The 20,490-nt window shown below is 39.5% G+C and overlaps 1 protein-coding gene across 3 annotated transcripts in view; it reads right to left on the bottom strand.

The window, feature by feature from the left end:
* LOC132122731 (TBC1 domain family member 14-like) overlaps positions 1-19,799 on the bottom strand; it is a 29,973-nt gene extending 10,174 nt beyond the window's left edge. The window contains exons 1-8 of one of the 3 annotated variants that reach the window (XM_059533084.1): positions 19,520-19,799; positions 19,168-19,272; positions 6,708-7,422; positions 5,837-5,963; positions 1,829-1,944; positions 1,525-1,607; positions 1,256-1,373; positions 721-827 (exon numbers count right to left, since the gene is read on the bottom strand). In XM_059533084.1, the coding sequence (XP_059389067.1) occupies positions 721-827; positions 1,256-1,373; positions 1,525-1,607; positions 1,829-1,944; positions 5,837-5,963; positions 6,708-7,422; positions 19,168-19,210 (1,309 nt within the window). In that variant the 5' untranslated portion in view covers positions 19,211-19,272; positions 19,520-19,799. Of the gene's footprint in view, positions 1-720; positions 828-1,255; positions 1,374-1,524; positions 1,608-1,828; positions 1,946-3,099; positions 3,603-5,836; positions 5,964-6,707; positions 7,423-19,167; positions 19,277-19,519 lie in introns of those variants that run through there. The other 2 variants (XM_059533094.1, XM_059533103.1) reach the window with 2 other exon arrangements.
* Positions 19,800-20,490: the final 691 nt, after the last annotated feature.

Here is a 20,490-nt window from a genome sequence, read left to right as displayed (position 1 = left end):
CTGGGTTTAACACACTGAAGAAGGCCTTGAGCCATGGTGAAGCAAATGAACGTAAAAGGCTGAAGTATTCAGACCTATAACTGAAGCAGTACAACGGGGCTGGCGAACACACTCGCTCCCCATAGAGGCTGGGTGCAGAGGTTTTGTAGCCATGGCAAACAAATCAAAGGAGAGCCCACCTGAGATGCCAGGTGTTGCTGTTGAGCTCTTTGGAGGTGTCGTGGGCCTTTCAATGAAACACAGAGGAAGGAGGGTGCTCACCTGATGACTCCAATGAAGTGATTACCCCCCTCTCCACTCAAGATGACAACAAAGTGCTGATTATTCTAAGAGTCCTACACACTCAACTTGACCATTAAAACATTACACTAATTCAGGTTCTAAATAGTTTACAGCTTCAAGTTTACAGAATAAAGTTTTGTGGGGTTTTGTTAATAAAAAAATAATACCCGAGAAAAGTTTAAACAAAGACGATTCAAAACCACATCAAACGACAGGATGCTGTTTTGAGCACCATGAGCAAAATACAACCACAATACAAAGTGTTACACACAAAATACACATTTGAAAGAAAAGAAACAAAATGTATATTTAATGTTTTTTTTAATACTTTCATTTGGAATTAAAAATAAATGATGTTCAAAGTAATCTTTTCCTGTTTGTGCTTTTCCAGTATGTGTGAGGTGTGTGTGATAAAGCACAGATAAAACACATTCCTACCATCGGTGATGTTTAGCTCATTGCCTATCGCTAGACTCCAGACTTTGCCCCTCACGCTGGGCGGCAGACCCTGCCACCATAAATCCCTCACCCGCTTAGATGAACACCTGGAATGGTGAAGAGAAGGACAGAGTGAAGCAAGTCATCATTTTATATATTTGCTTTTATTTTTTTTTCTCTAAGCATATTTTAAATGTTACATTGTTTTTTTTTTTTCCTTTTTTGGACTTTCAGCAATTGTATTTTTTATTCACAGGGATAGCAGAGAGATTGTTGGACATAAGGATAAGAGCTGTATCTGATTCAAACACACATTGCTCACATGAGCATCTAAGCTCAACATGTCATCACACCTGCACTAAATTCTAGTCCATGTCTCGCACTAGTTGGTCAGTACATCTCTTGCCAAATATTACTCTCCTTAGAATGTTTTTGGCTCTTCTTTGATCTATTGTCTGTTATTTAATTATATGGAATGACAAGAATATCTGATTGTGTGATATATTGTGTCAATGACATTTGTGTGCAGACTGACATGCTTTGCCAGTTGGGTAATATCTCCTGACTCCAGGTGAGAGCAGCATTGCCGATGGTTTCCTCGAGTTTACACCTGTCCTCTAGTTGTTTTTTCCGTTTCTGGGCCTCTTTCAGCTCTGCACAGAAACACACACACGTAGTAGTGACACAAAACACAAATGTGTTTCAACAGGATTCAATTTCAGCTTTTGCAACAGCGCCATCTACAGCACAAAACTGAACACACACACACACACACACACACAAACAAATGTGTGAAAAATTCACCTCTCTTCTTGGCCTGAGCTACCATCTCCTCATATTCTTGTCTGTGTTTCTGGGTTTCTTCCTCAGGCTTTGCAGGAAGATTCCTACACAGAGACATAATAACGGTCAACAGACGTATACATTACTATCTGTGAGAGAAGCCATTCTAAAACACTTCACATTTATAACTCCTTTATTATTCATTATCTACTGTGTGCTGCATGGTATAATATTGCATGCAAGACGGAATTGATTTTTGTTTTGTTCTAGGACAATACAGAAAGGAGAGGTTTCAGGACAGGAGGAGATATACGAGAACACTGACGCTGGACGGTTCTCCAGTATAAGGGCTGTGGTTGAAAGTGGCTCAAAGTCCAGGTTCCTTCTTACGTTCTTCTTGGGAGATGTGGAACTGCTCGACTGCCCACTCCTTTCATATTCCTACCAAAAAATAATTAAACAAATAAAAAAAAAAATATATATTTTTTTTTACATTTTAGGAATCATCTATAAAATGATGAAAATATAATAAAGCAAACATATAAACAATCTTATGATTAAAAAACAGCTGTTAACACATTTAAGGCATGACATGCAGAAGCCAACATTGTATATAGTCCAAAGAATGACAACAAACAGGCCAGCTGGATGAATCTCTCACAAAAAAAACAAACTAAAAAATTTGCCACAAAAAAAAGATTAAAAAAAAAAAAAAAATCCATTTAACTCTGATTAATGTAATAGTTTTGTAATGTTTTAATGAAATCTGCATTAACAAAAAACAATACAACATATTTTACAATAACAAAAATAACACTACAATTAAAAATGTTAATTTATTTTTCCCCATACTGTACTGAAATGATTTTGGATTATGACAGTGAGGCTTAATCCTCAAGAAAATGACATGAGAACTTTGTGGAACTAATGCTTTCACAAGTTTTTGCCCAGGGGTTTTGCCACACAATACTTTTCACAACTACGGAAGTGGAAGCAGAAGTTCTCAAACAAGCAGGAACTGTGAAAAGTCACAAATAAAATAAGACCAACTTGTTACTGCTGCTACTTGCTACAGCATTTGAGTTTCTACACACAGTCTCATGTCACACAGTGTACAGCCGGAGTAGTAATCTGTGCTCTCACTCTGCATCCATCTTTAAATCCCCCGAGTAACCTGTCTGATCTGTGTCTGAACAAAACCAAGATAAAGAAATAAGTTCTGTTTTATTCATGCAGTCAGAAAGCACACACTATCGCACATGAGTGAATATAAATATTTCATTTACCCCCACACTGCACTCTCTCAGAGATTAAACTACAGACAAAATGACCTGCATTTCAACTATGAGCCAAATGTGTGTAGAAAAGGTAAGATTAGACAGGAAACACTAATTAGTTTTAAGAGTGAAAGAGGGACAGCAAACCAAAGAAACAGGACAACTACATAATTCACCAACACACACTTACACATGAACACCACGTGCACCTCAATTCCTCCATACAAATGCTTTTTTCCCTCTTCCTTGTCATTCTCCACACCTTTTCTTTCATCGGACAGAAAACAGAAAACAAGGAACGAAAAAAAAAGAACTCCCCATGAACGCTTCAGTGCTGTTGAGACATTCAGGATCCAGCGTTTCAGACACTACACTCTACACCATTGCTGTATTTCCACAGCTACAAGCTTGAGTGCCTTGTAGACCGAAATGCAAGGCACAGCAGCAGCAGAAGACCGCAAGGAATATGGGATACACCCTGAGAAACAGTAGCATGACACTACTGTGCTCCTGCTCCTCTGCTGTTATTGTGGTCTCACTCCTGCTAAGTTACTTGACACTGTTTTTCCTTGCCCTCTTTCTCTCTTAAACACACACACAACTGGGAGGCCCTACATCAGAGGGCTGCAGAGGACCAGACCTTGTCCCGTGCGCCCGCTGTGTCCATTTGTGCGTGTGTGCATGCTAATGTTACTCGTAATCATCACAGTGCTGAGAGAGGATCCATGATTTACAGGCAGCCATATTAACTGATTCCAGCTGTTAGGGGCACAAGGCTCTCTGCAATGCAGTCTCATGTGATCAGTGCACTCTGTGCTCCGCTGTGCATGTCTGAGTCATGTACAAAGATGATAAATAATCTGCTTTACGTGGCTGGTGTGTCATCAGTTCTCATGAGCTTCCACTGATTCAAATAAACTATAACAAGGAACATTCTAACCACTTTAGTATCTTGAGACTTTACTATTAAAACAAGTACATTTGCTTGTTTTAGTTATAAAGATTTAAAGGACTACAAACAGGTTGAATATTGCAATATTTAAAGTCAAAAGCATAATCTTGACTCATCTCTTCCTATAAGCAACTGCTACAGAGCCTAAATAAAGCAGCAGCTCTGCACCTGTCACCCAATACCCCAGGCTTCTATTACAGCTGCAGAGAACAAAAACAAGAGATAGAGGCAGGAGTTGGATGTGGATGAAATCTAGATGGACACGGGACGGCTGAATCAGGGGGTTCAAATGACCTAAAGCAAACAACAGGCCTGAACAGAGGAAACAAAGCCCCTTTCACAACAATATCATAACTCTATATAACTTTCCTTTTGATAATGAATCAAAAGGAAAAATATAAAACTTGTAAAAATGTAAAAGTTTCACTGTTAAAACAATTTCTTCCAGCTGATAAAACATTTCAAGCAATCATGAGAGGAAAGTTTTACCCCGCACATTTCTGACATCAAAGAGACATGACTAATAAAAACAATTCTTACATTGGCTCAAAAGTACCAAGCACGTTTGATATCCTCAGACTGGACATCAGTAAATTAAGGCAAACAGCAGGGCAAACATTAGGTAGTGTACTGTATCTCAGCCTTTAGGTTAAAAGTAGGGATGCACCGAATATTCGGCCACCGAAAATTTTCGGCCGAAAATGGCCAAAAAGTGCATTTTCGGTTTTCGGCCGAAACACTTTTATTACCGAAACAACACGGCCGAAATGTTATGATGACGCAAACAGAAACCGCGACCTGCACGTGCACCTGCATAGCGCAGACCACGAGCTCCCCGCGTCATTCACTTCACACCAGTGGGTCTTAATAGAGAACATTCTCTCTATTCTTATTCCTTTATTCGCAGCACTAAAGCGTCTCCTAACAAAGAGATTGAGACGGACCACGAAGTGAAAACAAAGAAAAGTACAGTCTTATAGAGTCTGTTAGCACACGTCTCACTGAGATCTTTTCGGATCCTCCGCACTTCATCGCGAATGTGCTTGATCCGCGTTATAAAGACCATTACTTGGACGCGGAAATATGGCAGAGCACACGAGAAATGCTCCAGGCCGCGCTGGATGCGGAGAACCCGCGTGGAGACGGAGAAGCGCCAAGCGCAGGAGACTGAGATCAGAGCGCAAAAAAAAAAGGACTCGTCTCTGCATATATAATACACACACATATACATATACATGCATAATATCAGATTGTAGCCATATTTCTGCTAGATTTTTTGCTAGATTTCTGCATTAATTTGATAAAAATGTTTATTTATGCCCTGGCCCTATTTAAATACACTCTCTCAAATATTTCTCAAATGTCAGGCAGATGACAAGCTCAACTGCTCAACAGCTAGATGGTTATCTGTCTGAAGTCCCCATCCCCAGAAGTGATAACAGTCTTGCCTACTGGAGAAGTAATGCACTTTCTAGTACTACAGAGAAAAATTTCAAATGCTCTTCACCTAAATGCACTTTTTATGAGAGAACAGTTAATTTTAAAACCTTTCTGCAGGCCAGTAGGCCTGTACATTATTATTTAATATACAGATGAGTGGGATTAAATTTTAGTTTGAATTTTATTTTATACTGTGCATTGTTGCAATGTGCTTAATAAATATTTGCATAATTTGTAATTATGCATTTTTATGTTTTTTTATAATTTATGTAATTGTAATTATCTTTGAAACTTTAATATTAATTTATGCAATTGCAATGTTTTAATTTTAGTAAAGTTAGTACACGGTCATAGCAATAAATGCAATGGTACTAATAATTGGGATAATTTCTTTCGGTGTTTCGGTTTCGGTTTTCGGCCTTGGTTTTCTCTTTTTCGGTTTTCGGTTTCGGCCAAGAATTTTCATTTCGGTGCATCCCTAGTTAAAAGCAGCACATCACAGGACTTGCTTTGTTAAAGAGGATCCAACATCACATTTATGTGGCCTAAATATTACAGAAACTATTTTCACAATTTTGAGCAACCCAAATACATGAAAAACTTAGATTAGATTGGATTTTGACTTCTTGTAAGATCTTGTATGAGTGCAGGTGTGTGAATGTACCTTTTGTGTTTTCCTGGAGTCTTTGACTGAAAGCTCTTTATGTGGACCTTTACCAAACAGCTTCCAGCCGGGCTCTCGCTGTTCTTCCTGTGCACCCGTATCCTTCATCCTCTTAGCAAAAAGACTCCTTACAAATATAAAAAAAAAAGAAAAGGACTGAGTTAACAGAGAGCAACATCTACTGATAATTACCTTCTCTGGTGTTTTTTAAAATACATATATTTTTTTTACTAGTTTTAAGCAATATGAATTTCACTAAATACACAGAACAAAGACAGAAACTGAAAATATTACTGCACAATAGTAGAGAGTGAGGCTCAAGGGGAAAAAATTACATTGGAGCCGTTTTAAGATGGAGAAAAGCTTCAAGAAAGTCCATGTTGCAGAGATAAAAAGGGCAGACAATTTGGAGACATGGCCACGCTATTCAGTGGCTTCACAACATTTTTGATCTACAAGTCATATTTTCTGTTCCAAAATGTTTGTGAAGCAACTACACGAGTGCCTCAGCAGCACTGAAACTGATATGGTAACACGCAAAACCATGGGGCCTGAAAAAAGCTGAAGTATATCAGTGTTATTTCAAGTATTGCGTATCATAGCTATATTGGGGCCTGCAACCTTTTTTTTAAAGGACACTATATTAGAAAGAAAAATATGAAAATATTAAATCACTTGTGATTTAATCAGAAATAAAAACAATTATTCATTAGAAAAAGCATGAAGCTTGTTTAATAAAAATAATAATGCAACATTATTTGAAAGGCAACCTTTGGTGAAGCTCACATAATCATAAGCATAATACTACTGAACAAATCATTAGTTTCTTGGTGTGAATTTAACAACATTACTAATGCAAACGCTACGATACCTGTGGAAGAAGCTGGCGAGTGGACCCAGTCTCTTGGGTCTAGTCTCATGTGGTGTAGAGACCCCCACAGGATGCGGTTGGGGGCTGCTGAGCTTGCCGTGTAAGTCAGTAGGAGATGAGAGTGAATTGTCAGAACGGTGCAAGACATCTTCATTCTCAAATGTAACAACAGCACTGGACTCAGATGTAACCATGAAGTCTAGGAAGTCCTCATTACTGACAGACAATGTGGCAGAAAACTCAGTACTTAAACTTGAAACACTGCACACTGAAATATCATCACTGCGATTCAAAGTACCCTTGCCTGCAGCACCGGAGAGCCCACCGGCACCATAAGAGCGTACCAAATCAAAGCCACAACGTGGGAAGCTGGAAGACTTGAGTATGGAGCTATCTGAGATATCCAAGTTTAGTGTTGCTGGACTATCATCATGTGGAGGTGGAAGCACCAGCTCAGCAGTGGTGACTCGAGCCTGAGTGTGCTCAGGGGGGTTCATCTCAAGGGTGGGGATTCCTGAGTCCTGAGAGGCCAAGCTGCTGCCATCCTCATCACATGTGCCATTACATGGAGTGAATGATTTGCAGCTGAGGGAGACATGAGGCAGCTGAGAGACTGAGGGCATGTGATGGTTGACATGGTTTTGGGTGAGAGGCTTTGAGGCAATCTGCAAACCCTGGTTGTGAGAAGAGCTGCTGAACGATGAGACCTGGAAGTCTAGAAAGGCAAATAACAAAAGTAGATCAGTCCTTATAAGGGAAATAAATTAAAAAATGTAAGCACTGAGTCTTACAGCTGTTTTGTCTCCTTTAAGAAAATAAACCAACATTTTTCTGAACCAAAAAATGTCATTCCCACCGTGTCAGATTACATACAGATTTTCATAGTATTCTGTGGTGGAAATGACAATGATGGAAATTACATTTTTGGGGAAAAAAAAGGCTAACTTCAGCTTGCTAGGTTAATTCCACAAAAACATTTTCTACTTTATACATTACACCTTGACCAGAAATTACACAATATAAAACTATGGATGTTTTTGGTTTAAATGAGTGAGAAATTAAAGTGGCTAAATCAATTTTATGTAATAAATACTAAAATGATTAGTGTTAATGTCACCCTTTTTTTAATTGTTAATTTAATTTTTTTTATAATATTTTATGATTTTTTTTAAGACCTCTCAGACTGGGTCTGGAACAACTGTAACAGCATGTCTAAATCGGACTTAAGTTCTGTGACACTGCATGCAAATGGTGTTAAACAAACTTTATGCAGAAAAGGCATCTAAAAAACAAGAAAAATCATGAATGCATGGTAAAATAATCCTATAATAATATAATAATATTATAATAATTTAAAATATTTAAGACCATTTTTATCTTATCTCAGGGTCACTTGGACAAAAATAAATCATCTGTATCCTAGAAACCCATAAGGGGGAGAAAAAAAAACCACACCCTAAACTAATTTAAAAAATAAAAATCCATATTTACAAAAAACACAAAATAAAAAAATAATGCAACACTATTGAAAATACAGGTAAAAATTACTTCATATTATTAGTAATCGGGCCCAATTTTGAAATGGTAATTTTCCATTAGGTGACAGGCCTGTGGTCTCAGCCCACACTATTTTCCCCACAGGTCACCCCACAGGTAAACACATTCTGAAGGGTGATGAGACTCGATGTGCATGGCTGGGTAAACAGCCACAGCTACCTCTAGTCACACCATCCACACCACAGACCAGCTTCTCTACATAACAAAAGTGACGTGAAAACTCAAGTGTGCAGGAGTAGAGAAAGCAACCTGAAAGCAGACCAAAAGTGTGACCCAAAGACCTGAGGAGACATCACATCAACACTCCCTCCAGCTCAACTGAGAGACAACTGTCCTCAAACATTCTTGATAATTTAGCAGACAATATCTTCCATCAAAACAAAAATAGCTCTTTGACTTAATGACGATAGAGGAAGAATGATTGGGGTGCATATGTCCTGAGGACATCACAGGAACACATCAACAAGGACACAAAAAAGAAAGTGGAAACTAGAACATCAGCTCAAAACAAAAAAGATGGCAAAGATGATGTTTATATTGTGCTTGATATGGATGTAAAATATTAAATGGGAGCGGCAACAAATAATTCGAGCTCTGCTGGTTCTTCCTCCTCAATTAAATATGGTTCAGTGTGTCACAGGTGTGTGCACATGTTCATCTAATGTGCATATAATCTACAAACCAATATTCGATTGTGGATAGAACATGCCTCGACAAAGCCATGAAATCTTCAATTGAAAGTGCAATAATCATCTGCAGCTTTTGACAGGACAACAATACTTTAACAGCCCAACAATACACACCTTAAACAATAACAGCGCTTTCACAATCTCACAAGTGACCCAGCCCATACATTTCTCTTATTCAAACAATTCTATTTTTGGTCTGAGTTTTAAGGTTTCTGTGTTCCTGTAGTCAAAGATAAATAGCTTACTGATTTAAACGATTATTTCTGTTTTCCAAATTAAAAATTAGCTCTTTCAACTAAATCATACAGAGCTACTTCTTGGCTCTTTGAGCTGATGTGCACTATGAAATGTGACCCCAGACCACAAAACCAGTCATAAGGGTCTGAAAGTTGATAAAATAAGTGTTCCATTGATGTATGGTTTGTTAGGATCAGACAATATTTGTCTGAGATACAACTATTTGAAAATCTGGAATCTGATGGTGCAAAAAAATCTAAATATTGAGAAAATCGCCCTTTAAAGTTGTCCAAATGAAGTTCTTAGCAATGCATATTAATAATCAAAAATTAAGTTTTTATATATTTGCAGTAGGGAATTTATAAAATATCTTCATGGAACACAATATTTACTTAATATCCTATTGATTTGTGGCATAAAATAAATATCCATAATTTTGACCCATTGTATGTTTAGCTACAAATATACTCCAGTGACTTAAGATGTGACAAGGTGATCCAGGGTCACATATTGTTGTTCTCTGATGTAATCCATCATAAGGAAATCAGCATCCTCTGAACTTCTCAAAACCACCAAAGATAAACTGTTTTTAAGGAAATATGACTGCATGACTGAGATTACAGAAGTTAAGGTTACAACATTTCTAGAACAATGAACAAAGTGTGTCCATCTGTATTTTGTAGATTAGGCCCTAGTGCAAAAGTTTTTGTGGCCTCAATTAAACTAGTTGTAACGGGTTATTACTTATAAATTTGGACTTCACTTTATGAACCAATTAGGAGATCAGAAGATTGTTATGTTCGACTACGGAGATGGAGAGTTATTGCTGAGGGATGACAGGACACCACTGTTAAGGTAAGTATATAACTTTTATAAATGTTTGTTTGAACACACAGGCCTTTCCCCTTTTAAAGTAAACACAATAAAATAAAATAAATAAACAATTAGAAGTGAATCACTTAAATTCAATGAAAAGAAATAGAATAAGTCACTGAACAAATCACTGTCAGTTTTACACTAGAAATACATTAATAATGTACCCAACAGCAAATTGACAAAACCTGTTCAGACTCAACCACAATTTTGTAATATCACGCTCACGTCGACGATAGGTTCAATTTCCAAATACTCAATCACTGATATCAGTCTTTTCTATTAGATATCTCAGTTCTCAGTCCCGTATGGAGAAGGAAAAAACAGTCTCTGTGCAGGAAAAGTTTTACCTTGAGCAGGGAAAAACAAAATATGAAATCAAGATACTCTCTTGGTCCTTTAAGATGAATTTTCTTCTTTTTTCGTCCAGTATCCGATTAGGTTGGCTCGCCATCCATGAGAATCAACTCCACTCAGAAAAAAAACCTGACCACATCCAGATATTCACTTTCCAGCAATACGACGATGTAATTAACCCATCGATCATCACAGGAGTAAAACAACTACAGAATCCACTCAATATCGTCATCTTTTAACAATCCTGAAGAGATGTAAAGACTATTTTTATAGTTTTACTCAATTATTTCTCAATTTTCTTTATGACTAAACTAGACGAATTTCTCTCAGACTTCTCCACTCTCCGGTCTCGCGCATCTGCTGTGTGGGCGGATCACATCAACAGTATTCTGATTGGCTGAACCAATAACCCTAAATATTACAAATTATTTTTCCCACATAATTTATTCAACGAAAAAGGTTTGTTGACATCACCAATCTTTAATTATTTACGTTTTTGTGAACCCATTCATTTACAAAAATATATTTTATAATACTGAATTAGTCTGGGTTACATCCTCCCCTCCTAACTGTGCACGTCCCGTGACACAATAAAGAGTGACTCACATTTTATACATCCTGTATTGAGGATATCTCAGCTAAACTATTCAGACTTTCAGTGCCGCTCAATGCATTAGCGAAAGCAGTGTTTAACCCTTGAAACAAGGACTGCACTACATGTATCAAGGGGTTTCCAAGCTGTGGATAGGTAAGTATTTTAGGCCTCTCTCTTCGTCGAACCGATCGTCTGGGTAAGTCTCCTGAATGCTCATTTTTCTCCACATCGGAACTCTGGTTGTGTCCACTACATTCATCTTCAGCATTTACTTGGTCATTAACTGGTGTTACATCAGGTAAATGACTTGCCTCTACATATTCCGCAACATCAGGTAAGTATTCCACTGGAACTTCAACAGGTAAGTGTTCCCCTACAGCTCCAGTAGGTGAAGCTTGCTCTTGAACATCTACAGGTGAGTCACTACTCTGAACCTTCAGAGCTGCAGTCCTGCGCCTTGTGGTAGGTTTACTCACAGCTGGTTCTAAGGTTTCAGAAACAGGTAGGAACCCGCAAGGAAGCAAAAGATCTCTATGAAGAGTGCGAAGCGGACCATCCTTTGTCTCTGGACGAACCGAGTAAACTGGTAAGTCAGAAACGCGTTTCACAACGACGTAGACTTCAGATTCCCATCTGTCTGCTAACTTGTGCTTCCCGCGGATACGGACATTCCTGACTAACACACGATCTCCAACTTCCAAAGAAGAATTGGTCACATTTTTGTCAAATCGAATTTTGTTCTTTTCAGCAATTTTCTGTGCATTTCGTGAAGCAACCTCATAACTCTCTTTTAAGTGAGACTTAAGATGTTGAACATACTGTGAATGAGATACTTGTGAACTGTCTTTACCAGGTAATCCCAAAGCAATATCAAGTGGCAACCGAGGTTGACGGCCAAACATCAGTTCATACGGGGAAAATCCTGTGGCTTCATGCTTGGTGCAATTATATGCATGGACCAAAGGTTTAACAAAATCCTTCCAATGGCTTTTATCCTTTTCTTCCAATGTTCCGAGCATGTTTAACAAAGTCCGGTTAAATCGTTCCACAGGATTCCCCCTAGGATGATATGGTGTTGTTCTGATTTTTTGGATCCCAGCAATTGCACAAAGTTCCTTGATGGTATGTGACTCAAAGTCTCGTCCTTGGTCACTATGTAACCTCTCAGGGAAACCGTAATGCACAATGAATTGATCCCATAGGCACTTTGCAACGGTTCTTGCTCTTTGATTTGGTGTTGGTACAGCCACAGCATACTTGGTAAAAAAAATCAGTAATCACCAAGATATCACGAGTGTTGCTCTTGTCTGGTTCAAGAGAAAGAAAATCCATACAGACAAGCTGTAAGGGTCTTGTGGCTTGGATGTTTACCAAAGGTGCACTTTTTTGTGGCAAAGTTTTCCTGCGGACACAACGATTGCAGGTCTTAACTTTTTGCTCTACTTCAGCTCCCATCCTTGGCCAATAGAATCTGGAGCGGACCAGATCCAGCGTCCTTTCCATTCCCATATGACCCATTTGATCATGCAAACTGCTCATAGCAAAACTTCTGAGATCTTCTGGCAAAACCAATTGATGACTGACAGAGTCCCCATCTCGTCGCCTCCTATACAGAACTCCGTCCATCAACTCAAGACGGTCCCATTCTCGTAAGTAAAAGGGAAAATCTGGATATTCCTTCCTTAATGCAGGTGGAGGTTTTTCACCTGATTCCAGACACATTATCACCTCATGAATGATTGGATCAGATCTCTGCTTTTCTATTAATTCTCCCTTCGTCAAATCAGGTAAAGCAGGTAACCCACTTAAGTTATTTTCTTGCTCAAAACACTCAGGCACTGCTTCAGGATGAAACGCAAGGGACTCAACCAAGGTAACACCAGAATCATCAGCCTGTTGGATAGAATGTTTATCGCAGATGGCTCTGATTGCATCATTATCAGTACTCTGTAAGGTTTCAGCACCCGTTGTATGGTACTGCACAAACTTCTGGATCCTCTCATACTCTTTTGACGACAATTGATCCTCTGACTGCTCTTTGTGTGGTCGCCTTGACAAGCTGTCTGCATCAATGTTTTGTTTACCAGCCCGGTACTGCAGCTTAAATGAGAATGTGGAAAGTGCAGCGAGCCACCGGTAGCTAGTAGCATCAAGCTTAGCGGTTGTCAGAAGATAAGTCAATGGGTTACTATCTGTTACGGCAGTAAATGTGCTGCCATAAAGATAGTCATGAAACTTCTCCGTTACAGCCCATTTAAGGGCAAGAAACTCAAGTTTATGAGCTGGGTAACGGGACTCGCTTCGCGATAAACCTCTGCTGGCAAATGAAATCACACGTTGTTTCCCATCCTGCTCTTGGTACAGTGCAGCCCCCAGTCCTGTGGTGCTGGCATCTGTATGAACAACATAAGGAAGTTTGGGGTCCGCAAAACCCAAGACAGGAGCGGTGGAAAGCTTTTCAATGAGGGTCTTGAATGCTTCTTGGCAAGTAGTCGTCCAACGACCACCAAAAGGCTCTTTGGGATCGTAATACTGACGTTCTTTATCAGCCTTCTTACAACTTTTCCTCAGTGGTGGATAACCAGAAGTCAGGTCATTCAGGGGTTTTACTATTTGTGAGTAGGCTTTAATAAACCTACGATAGTAGCCTGAAAAACCAAGAAACGACCTTAACTCCTTAAGGTTTCTTGGACATGGCCAGGTTTTTATAGCCTCAATCTTTTCAGGATCCGTTTCCACCCCACGCTCAGATACCACATGCCCTAAGTATCTGACAGAAGTCTGGAAAAAACGGCACTTCTCTGGCGAAAGTTTGAGCCCGTATTCCTTCAGGCGAGCTAAGACTTGCAGCAGCCGCCTCTCTTGTTCCTCTAGGGTTTTGGAGAACACAATCAAGTCATCCAAAAACACAAGCACTTCTTTTAGATTGATGTCTCCCATACACTTTTCCATCAGCCTTTGGAAAGTGCTTGGTGCATTGGTTACCCCCTGTGGCATCCGATTAAATTCCCAAAACCCCAACGGACACACAAAAGCAGTTTTGGGCTTGTCCACTTCTGCAACTTCAATCTGGTAATACCCAGATTTCAAGTCTAAAACAGTAAACCACTTCGAACCATTTAAAGCTGAAAATGTTTCTTCAAGGTTCGGTAAGGCATAAGCGTCCTTGACTGTTTGAAGATTTAACTTCCGATAATCTATACAGAGTCGTACATCGCCATTTTTCTTCCTGACCACCACTATTGGCGATGAGAAAGGGGATTCCGACTCACGTATGACTCCGCTTGACAAAAGCTCCTGAAGGTGTTTTCTTACTGCTCCAAGGTCTCGTGGATGGATTGGTCTAGCGCGATGTTTAAACGGGGTCTCATCATGTAATTTGATGGAATGTTTCACTTTCTGTGTATGTCCAAAGTCCAGATTGTGTTGAGCAAAGACTTCTGGCATCTCACATAGCTTTTTGGTGATTCGGTCCTTCCACTCCTGTGATAGTGGAGAATCACCAAAATTCAAAGTGAACATTTCCTCTTTGACCGCCGTGTGCTCATTACTTTGAGAAGCTAACTTAGACACAGCACTGTCAGAAGAAAGTACCGACTCCAACGCATGGATTTCTGCAATAACACACCTCTGCGGGATAGTGATGTCATGATCGGTTTCATTTGTAAGAACTACAGGAAGATGGCAGGATTTCTTAGAAGGAAGGGTAAGTAAGCAGTTTTTTACAACAACTCCTCCAGGTAGGGAAGATATGGAGGGGTGTTCCACTACAACCCACTTATCAGTTGAAACTCCACTCACATGGGCAATCCCTTCTAAAACGACAGTTTGGCCAGCAGCCATGACTTCAGGCACCCTACCCCTCAACCCAACATGACCGAGAACACCAGTTGTGCCATATTCATGCCGCAATCTGAGGGTATTCAGAACAGACCTGTAGCCAAACAATGAAGGTTGGAATGTGGTAGAACTCACTTTCAAGTGTTCCTCATAAAGGGTGTCCAAAGTATTTGTCCCAATCAGGACTAAAGGCATGGTGTGGGACTTTGGATCTGGAACCACCAAAGCAACGGTGGGTACATCAACACTTGTACCAATGAAGTCTGCCGGGAAGGTCACAATCAATTCTATGTACCCAATGTAGGGTACAGAAAGACCATTCGCACCTTCAACCTCCAACAAATCAGAGAGGGAATTGATAGGATATTCTGAAAGACATTGCTCATAAAAGACAAAGGAATAGTGGTAACTTGTGAGCCAGTGTCTATCAAACAATTGCATTCCTGCCCTGAAATAGTAACTTGTGCTATACATTTTTCGCCAATCAAACCCTTGGGCAATCTGGAAATGTTCATCTTGGAGCAATGGTTTTGTGTGGAGACTTTGGTTTGAAGGGGACAGTTCAATATTTCAGTCCCTGGTTGTCCCACAACAGGAACTGATTCTAGTTTAAAGTGCCTTTTGTGATGTTGTTTTGAATTTCCCACTGGGATTGTTTCTCCCTCAAAAGTTTCCGCTTTTCAGCCACCAGGGTTGGGTTGGACTCTGACTCACAGGAGGAGGCAATGTGGCCATCCTCCCCACATTTAAAGCAATACCACGGCCTGGGTTTGTCAGTTTGTTTATGAATCACAGGTATTGTGGCTACAGCACTCTGTTTGCTTGATCTTTTCTCTGTGGAAAAAGTTTTCCGATCCACTGCTTGCGATGAAGATTTCTTTGGGGCATCAGCTTTAGAGGTAAGTTTTGCTAGTTGGCTCTGGAGAGTCGCTATCTGTTTTCTTAGCTCTTTAGCTTCTGTAGCCAACGACAGCACATTGGTGGATGAAGTTGGGTCAGTTTCATCAGACACCCAGGTTCTTTGGGTATGCATCAGTGCGCGCTGCTTAGTACCACCTAGATGTTGTTTCATACGCATGGTTTTTGCAGCATGTTTATCTTCCTCAGTCCGTAGCATCAACAACAACTGTGCAAAGGGTGGAGGATCATCACGTTTTTGTGCCAGTCGCAGATCAGTAATCAAGCCATCATCCCAGCAGCCCCGGCAGAACTGCTTCAAGAGATGCCGGTCTGCTTCACTGGGTGAAACACCACCACGCTTAATTGTTACACCCAAGGCTGCCTGAAGCCTAGACAGGTAAGCTGAAGGTCTCTCCCCTGCATCCTGCAAGGTATTCATAAATCTAGCAAAGAGCTCGTCACCGTCTTCTACTGTGCCGAAAGCAGAATCCAGTAACTGCAGGTAAGCTGCTGGAGAAGAATCAGGGCTCAAGTGTTTAATAACATCAGCAGCTGGAGACAAAAGACTGTCCAGGATCTTTCTTGACGTATGAAGATCAGATATTGCAGGATCTTTCAGAACAAGATCAACACTAGAACGCCATGAGTCATAATCCGTTTCATTGGCAGGTCTAGGTTTTCTCCCAGAAAATAATCTGAGTCGCATAGGCGCGTGCACCTGAGTAATAGCTTCTCCATTCCTCACCACGTGTTCAACAACCAACCTCTGGACTTCAGGTGGGTTAAGTATTGTGGGAGAGGTAAGAACTGAGGTGTCAGCCACGTAAGAAGCAGCAGGTTGGGTCTGCTGGGTTCCTCCTTTGTAAGGCTGAGCGGTGAATGGAGTTGCTTTGCCTTCAAGCGGTTCTTGACCAGATAGTCTAATCGGGTCTTTGTCAGCAGCTTCAGATGTAGTGCTTGCTGGGAGAACCACAGAACTCATTTCTGTCAGCATTTCACTTAGCATCACTTCAAAATTTGCCCCACTGAGTTTTGCAATTTCTTTTAACCCTTTGAGGTAAGATCTAGTAGCACTACCCCCCAATTGTCGGGTGTAAACACTAGATAATGATCTGACTATGTAAGTGACATTTGGATCACTGGTTAGCTGGTAAGTAAATGGCAGCATGGGCTCTAACGACTGTAAAGCACTGCCACTGTCAAACTCAATAATTAAGTCATGATAAAACTCAGATTCAGGGTCCTGAATTTTCACTCACCTATCAATAGAACCATGTTCTTGCAGAAGTTTTATCAGTTCGTCATCCTCTGTTGTTCCAGTTACCCCACTAACTATTACAGCATTTGGGATTTTGATACCTTCTTGATCAATTACATCCATTTTGACAGTGAACTGGTTGATTTGTCTGAGCACTAAAATGGGTTTAAATTTCAGCTGCCTGTCCTCAGCAACACATCGCCATCTCCTGGCTGGCTCGCCAATGTTATGTAACGGGTTATTACTTATAAATTTGGACTTCACTTTATGAACCAATTAGGAGATCAGAAGATTGTTATGTTCGACTACGGAGATGGAGAGTTATTGCTGAGGGATGACAGGACACCACTGTTAAGGTAAGTATATAACTTTTATAAATGTTTGTTTGAACACACAGGCCTTTCCCCTTTTAAAGTAAACACAATAAAATAAAATAAATAAACAATTAGAAGTGAATCACTTAAATTCAATGAAAAGAAATAGAATAAGTCACTGAACAAATCACTGTCAGTTTTACACTAGAAATACATTAATAATGTACCCAACAGCAAATTGACAAAACCTGTTCAGACTCAACCACAATTTTGTAATATCACGCTCACGTCGACGATAGGTTCAATTTCCAAATACTCAATCACTGATATCAGTCTTTTCTATTAGATATCTCAGTTCTCAGTCCCGTATGGAGAAGGAAAAAACAGTCTCTGTGCAGGAAAAGTTTTACCTTGAGCAGGGAAAAACAAAATATGAAATCAAGATACTCTCTTGGTCCTTTAAGATGAATTTTCTTCTTTTTTCGTCCAGTATCCGATTAGGTTGGCTCGCCATCCATGAGAATCAACTCCACTCAGAAAAAAAACCTGACCACATCCAGATATTCACTTTCCAGCAATACGACGATGTAATTAACCCATCGATCGTCACAGGAGTAAAACAACTACAGAATCCACTCAATATCGTCCTCTTTTAACAATCCTGAAGAGATGTAAAGACTATTTTTATAGTTTTACTCAATTATTTCTCAATTTTCTTTCTGACTAAACTAGACGAATTTCTCTCAGACTTCTCCACTCTCCGGTCTCGCGCATCTGCTCTGTGGGCGGATCACATCAACAGTATTCTGATTGGCTGAACCAATAACCCTAAATATTACAAATTATTTTTCCCACATAATTTATTCAACGAAAAAGGTTTGTTGACATCACCAATCTTTAATTATTTACGTTTTTGTGAACCCATTCATTTACAAAAATATATTTTATAATACTGAATTAGTCTGGGTTACATAGTCTAATTGTAAATTAAAATATAAATTCTAATACTGCTAGAAACTAAAAGTTCATCATTACTAAAAAGGACAAACTATGGAGACATTTTGAATCTTAATTTAAACTACATTAAATATGATTCTGCCAAGAAATCAGAGAATAGAAATATCCATATATCCCCCCAAAAAACATAAAACTCACTGGTTATATATATACACATATAAACTTTAAACCAATAGTTTATTTTTGTTTTGACTGGCAATGCTTCATGGGATTGTGGTTCTTTCCCTTATTAAAGGCGTTATATATATATAGTCTTGTATCTTCTGTCTCTTTGTCTTTCCAAATACTTTTTTGCTTCAAATCAAAATGTGTATCGTTGTGAATCACAACCTGGTTGTTTCTGCTCAAAGCTTTTTTTGGTTCATAGTCAGTCAATCAGGAAAATCCCTATGGGAAAAATACTTCTGTTCTGGAACAATGCTTTAAAAGTGGACGAGCACTGTTGCACTCCTTTATTCATAACTAGCTACTGTATGAACACTGAATGTCCATTGCATTTAGTACATTTGTAATCACTGATGTTTAATATAGGTTTACTTTGTCAATATTGCAAGTGCTCTGAAAAAGTTTGAAACTACCCTTTGGTCTCTTTTCATTCCTTCAAGTCCATGCTAGAATTCTTAATTAGTAAACACATTTTCTGATTACATTCAAACACAGTTGAATACACACATAAACATGACTAGACTAAAAATATTTATTCTCTTTTTTTTTATTTTTGTAGCCTGTTTTTCCCCATGACTCAAAACCCAGTGATGCTAATGAGTAATAATACTAATACTGCTGTGAATATTTTGATATCCAGACATCTTGGAGACTGTACCTGTAACACTGAACTCCCCATCAGTGTGCTCTGCTTCTGCCATGTTCCTGCTGTAGCTGCAAAGATGTGTGTGCGTCCATCACCTCCTCACATTTACTCCAGACCCTCCAATAAACAACACATCAAACACTGTTATCAACACTGTCCGTTTTTACGAGCACTTCATTTATCATCTACACTCTAAACTCCACTCAAAACTTTTCGCCTTGTTTGTGCACTTCACTATTCCTGGGTTGAGCAGACATTAAACTTCTACAGAACGGCTAGTGTCTGACTGCAAAAGGTTCAAACTCTTTTATCTGCGCAAGAGTGACGCTAACAGCTAGATAAAAGCTCATGGGAAGTATCTTACCTGTTGTGACGCTGCCACCGCCATTTTAAAACATCCTCACTGATATAAACATGCCAGGAAAACATACGAGTCACTACTGATAAATCCACCTGCGCTACGACTGAATGAAGAGCTGGTCTGCATCAAATAAAGTCACAAACTTTGGCTTCTTCCACCTGTGGAGGTACGGTCGCCTTTCAGGCACACAAAACGTTGTCATTTCAAGAGAGGCAGAGCGTTTTGTAAGTGTTGGGACATCTTGCCAACAGTCAGTAAATCAGGAAGTGACCTCCAGTGCCCTGAACACACTGAGCGACGCGACGCAGTGTCATATCGTAACGTTACTCTCCGGTGATTGATTATGGTTTTGTCGCTTCACGTGTAAGTTACACACACGGCGTGAAAATGAAGTTTATACATAGATAGCGTTTATTGCTAGGATCGAAGTAATGAAACCGTCGGCGATATTTTAACAGTAACCAGTAGACAGACTGTTGCTACAGTAACTAAAACAAACCCTACACCTACACCAGTCTGTTTAAAGTGAACGTCCCTCATTCCTCACAGCAGCTTTAATGAACGCGCCTGACCACTGGCTGCAAACAGCTGGATTTCACCAGTCTACTTAACAGGAGTCCAGCCAGTTGTGATTGATGTTACTGTCAGAACACGGTTCTTATATATATATATATATATATATATATATATACTTTAATTTTACTACTACTACCACCAAGAGACACGTTTCTGTGACAAGTTGTTCTGGAAAGTCTTCAAGGTCCGAGCTCTACTTGGATGAAGCGTTTTTCTCACGGTCTGATTCTGTTATATCCGGGTTGTCCAGAGTCAAAGCTTAATGTGTACCTAGAAGTGACCGGTTTAACATTTAGCTATCTGGCTAATGATTGTAGAAATCAGACTCTCTCTTACGATCACAAATAAACAACAAACATGATTTTTTTATATGTTTATTAAAGGTTTAGAAACTTCAC

This window comes from Carassius carassius, chromosome 3 (assembly GCF_963082965.1).
Source record: "Carassius carassius chromosome 3, fCarCar2.1, whole genome shotgun sequence".
Lineage (NCBI taxonomy): Eukaryota > Metazoa > Chordata > Actinopteri > Cypriniformes > Cyprinidae > Carassius > Carassius carassius.
The sequence above is the reverse complement of the archived record's forward strand: the minus strand, read 5'-3'. Positions and strand labels throughout refer to the sequence as shown.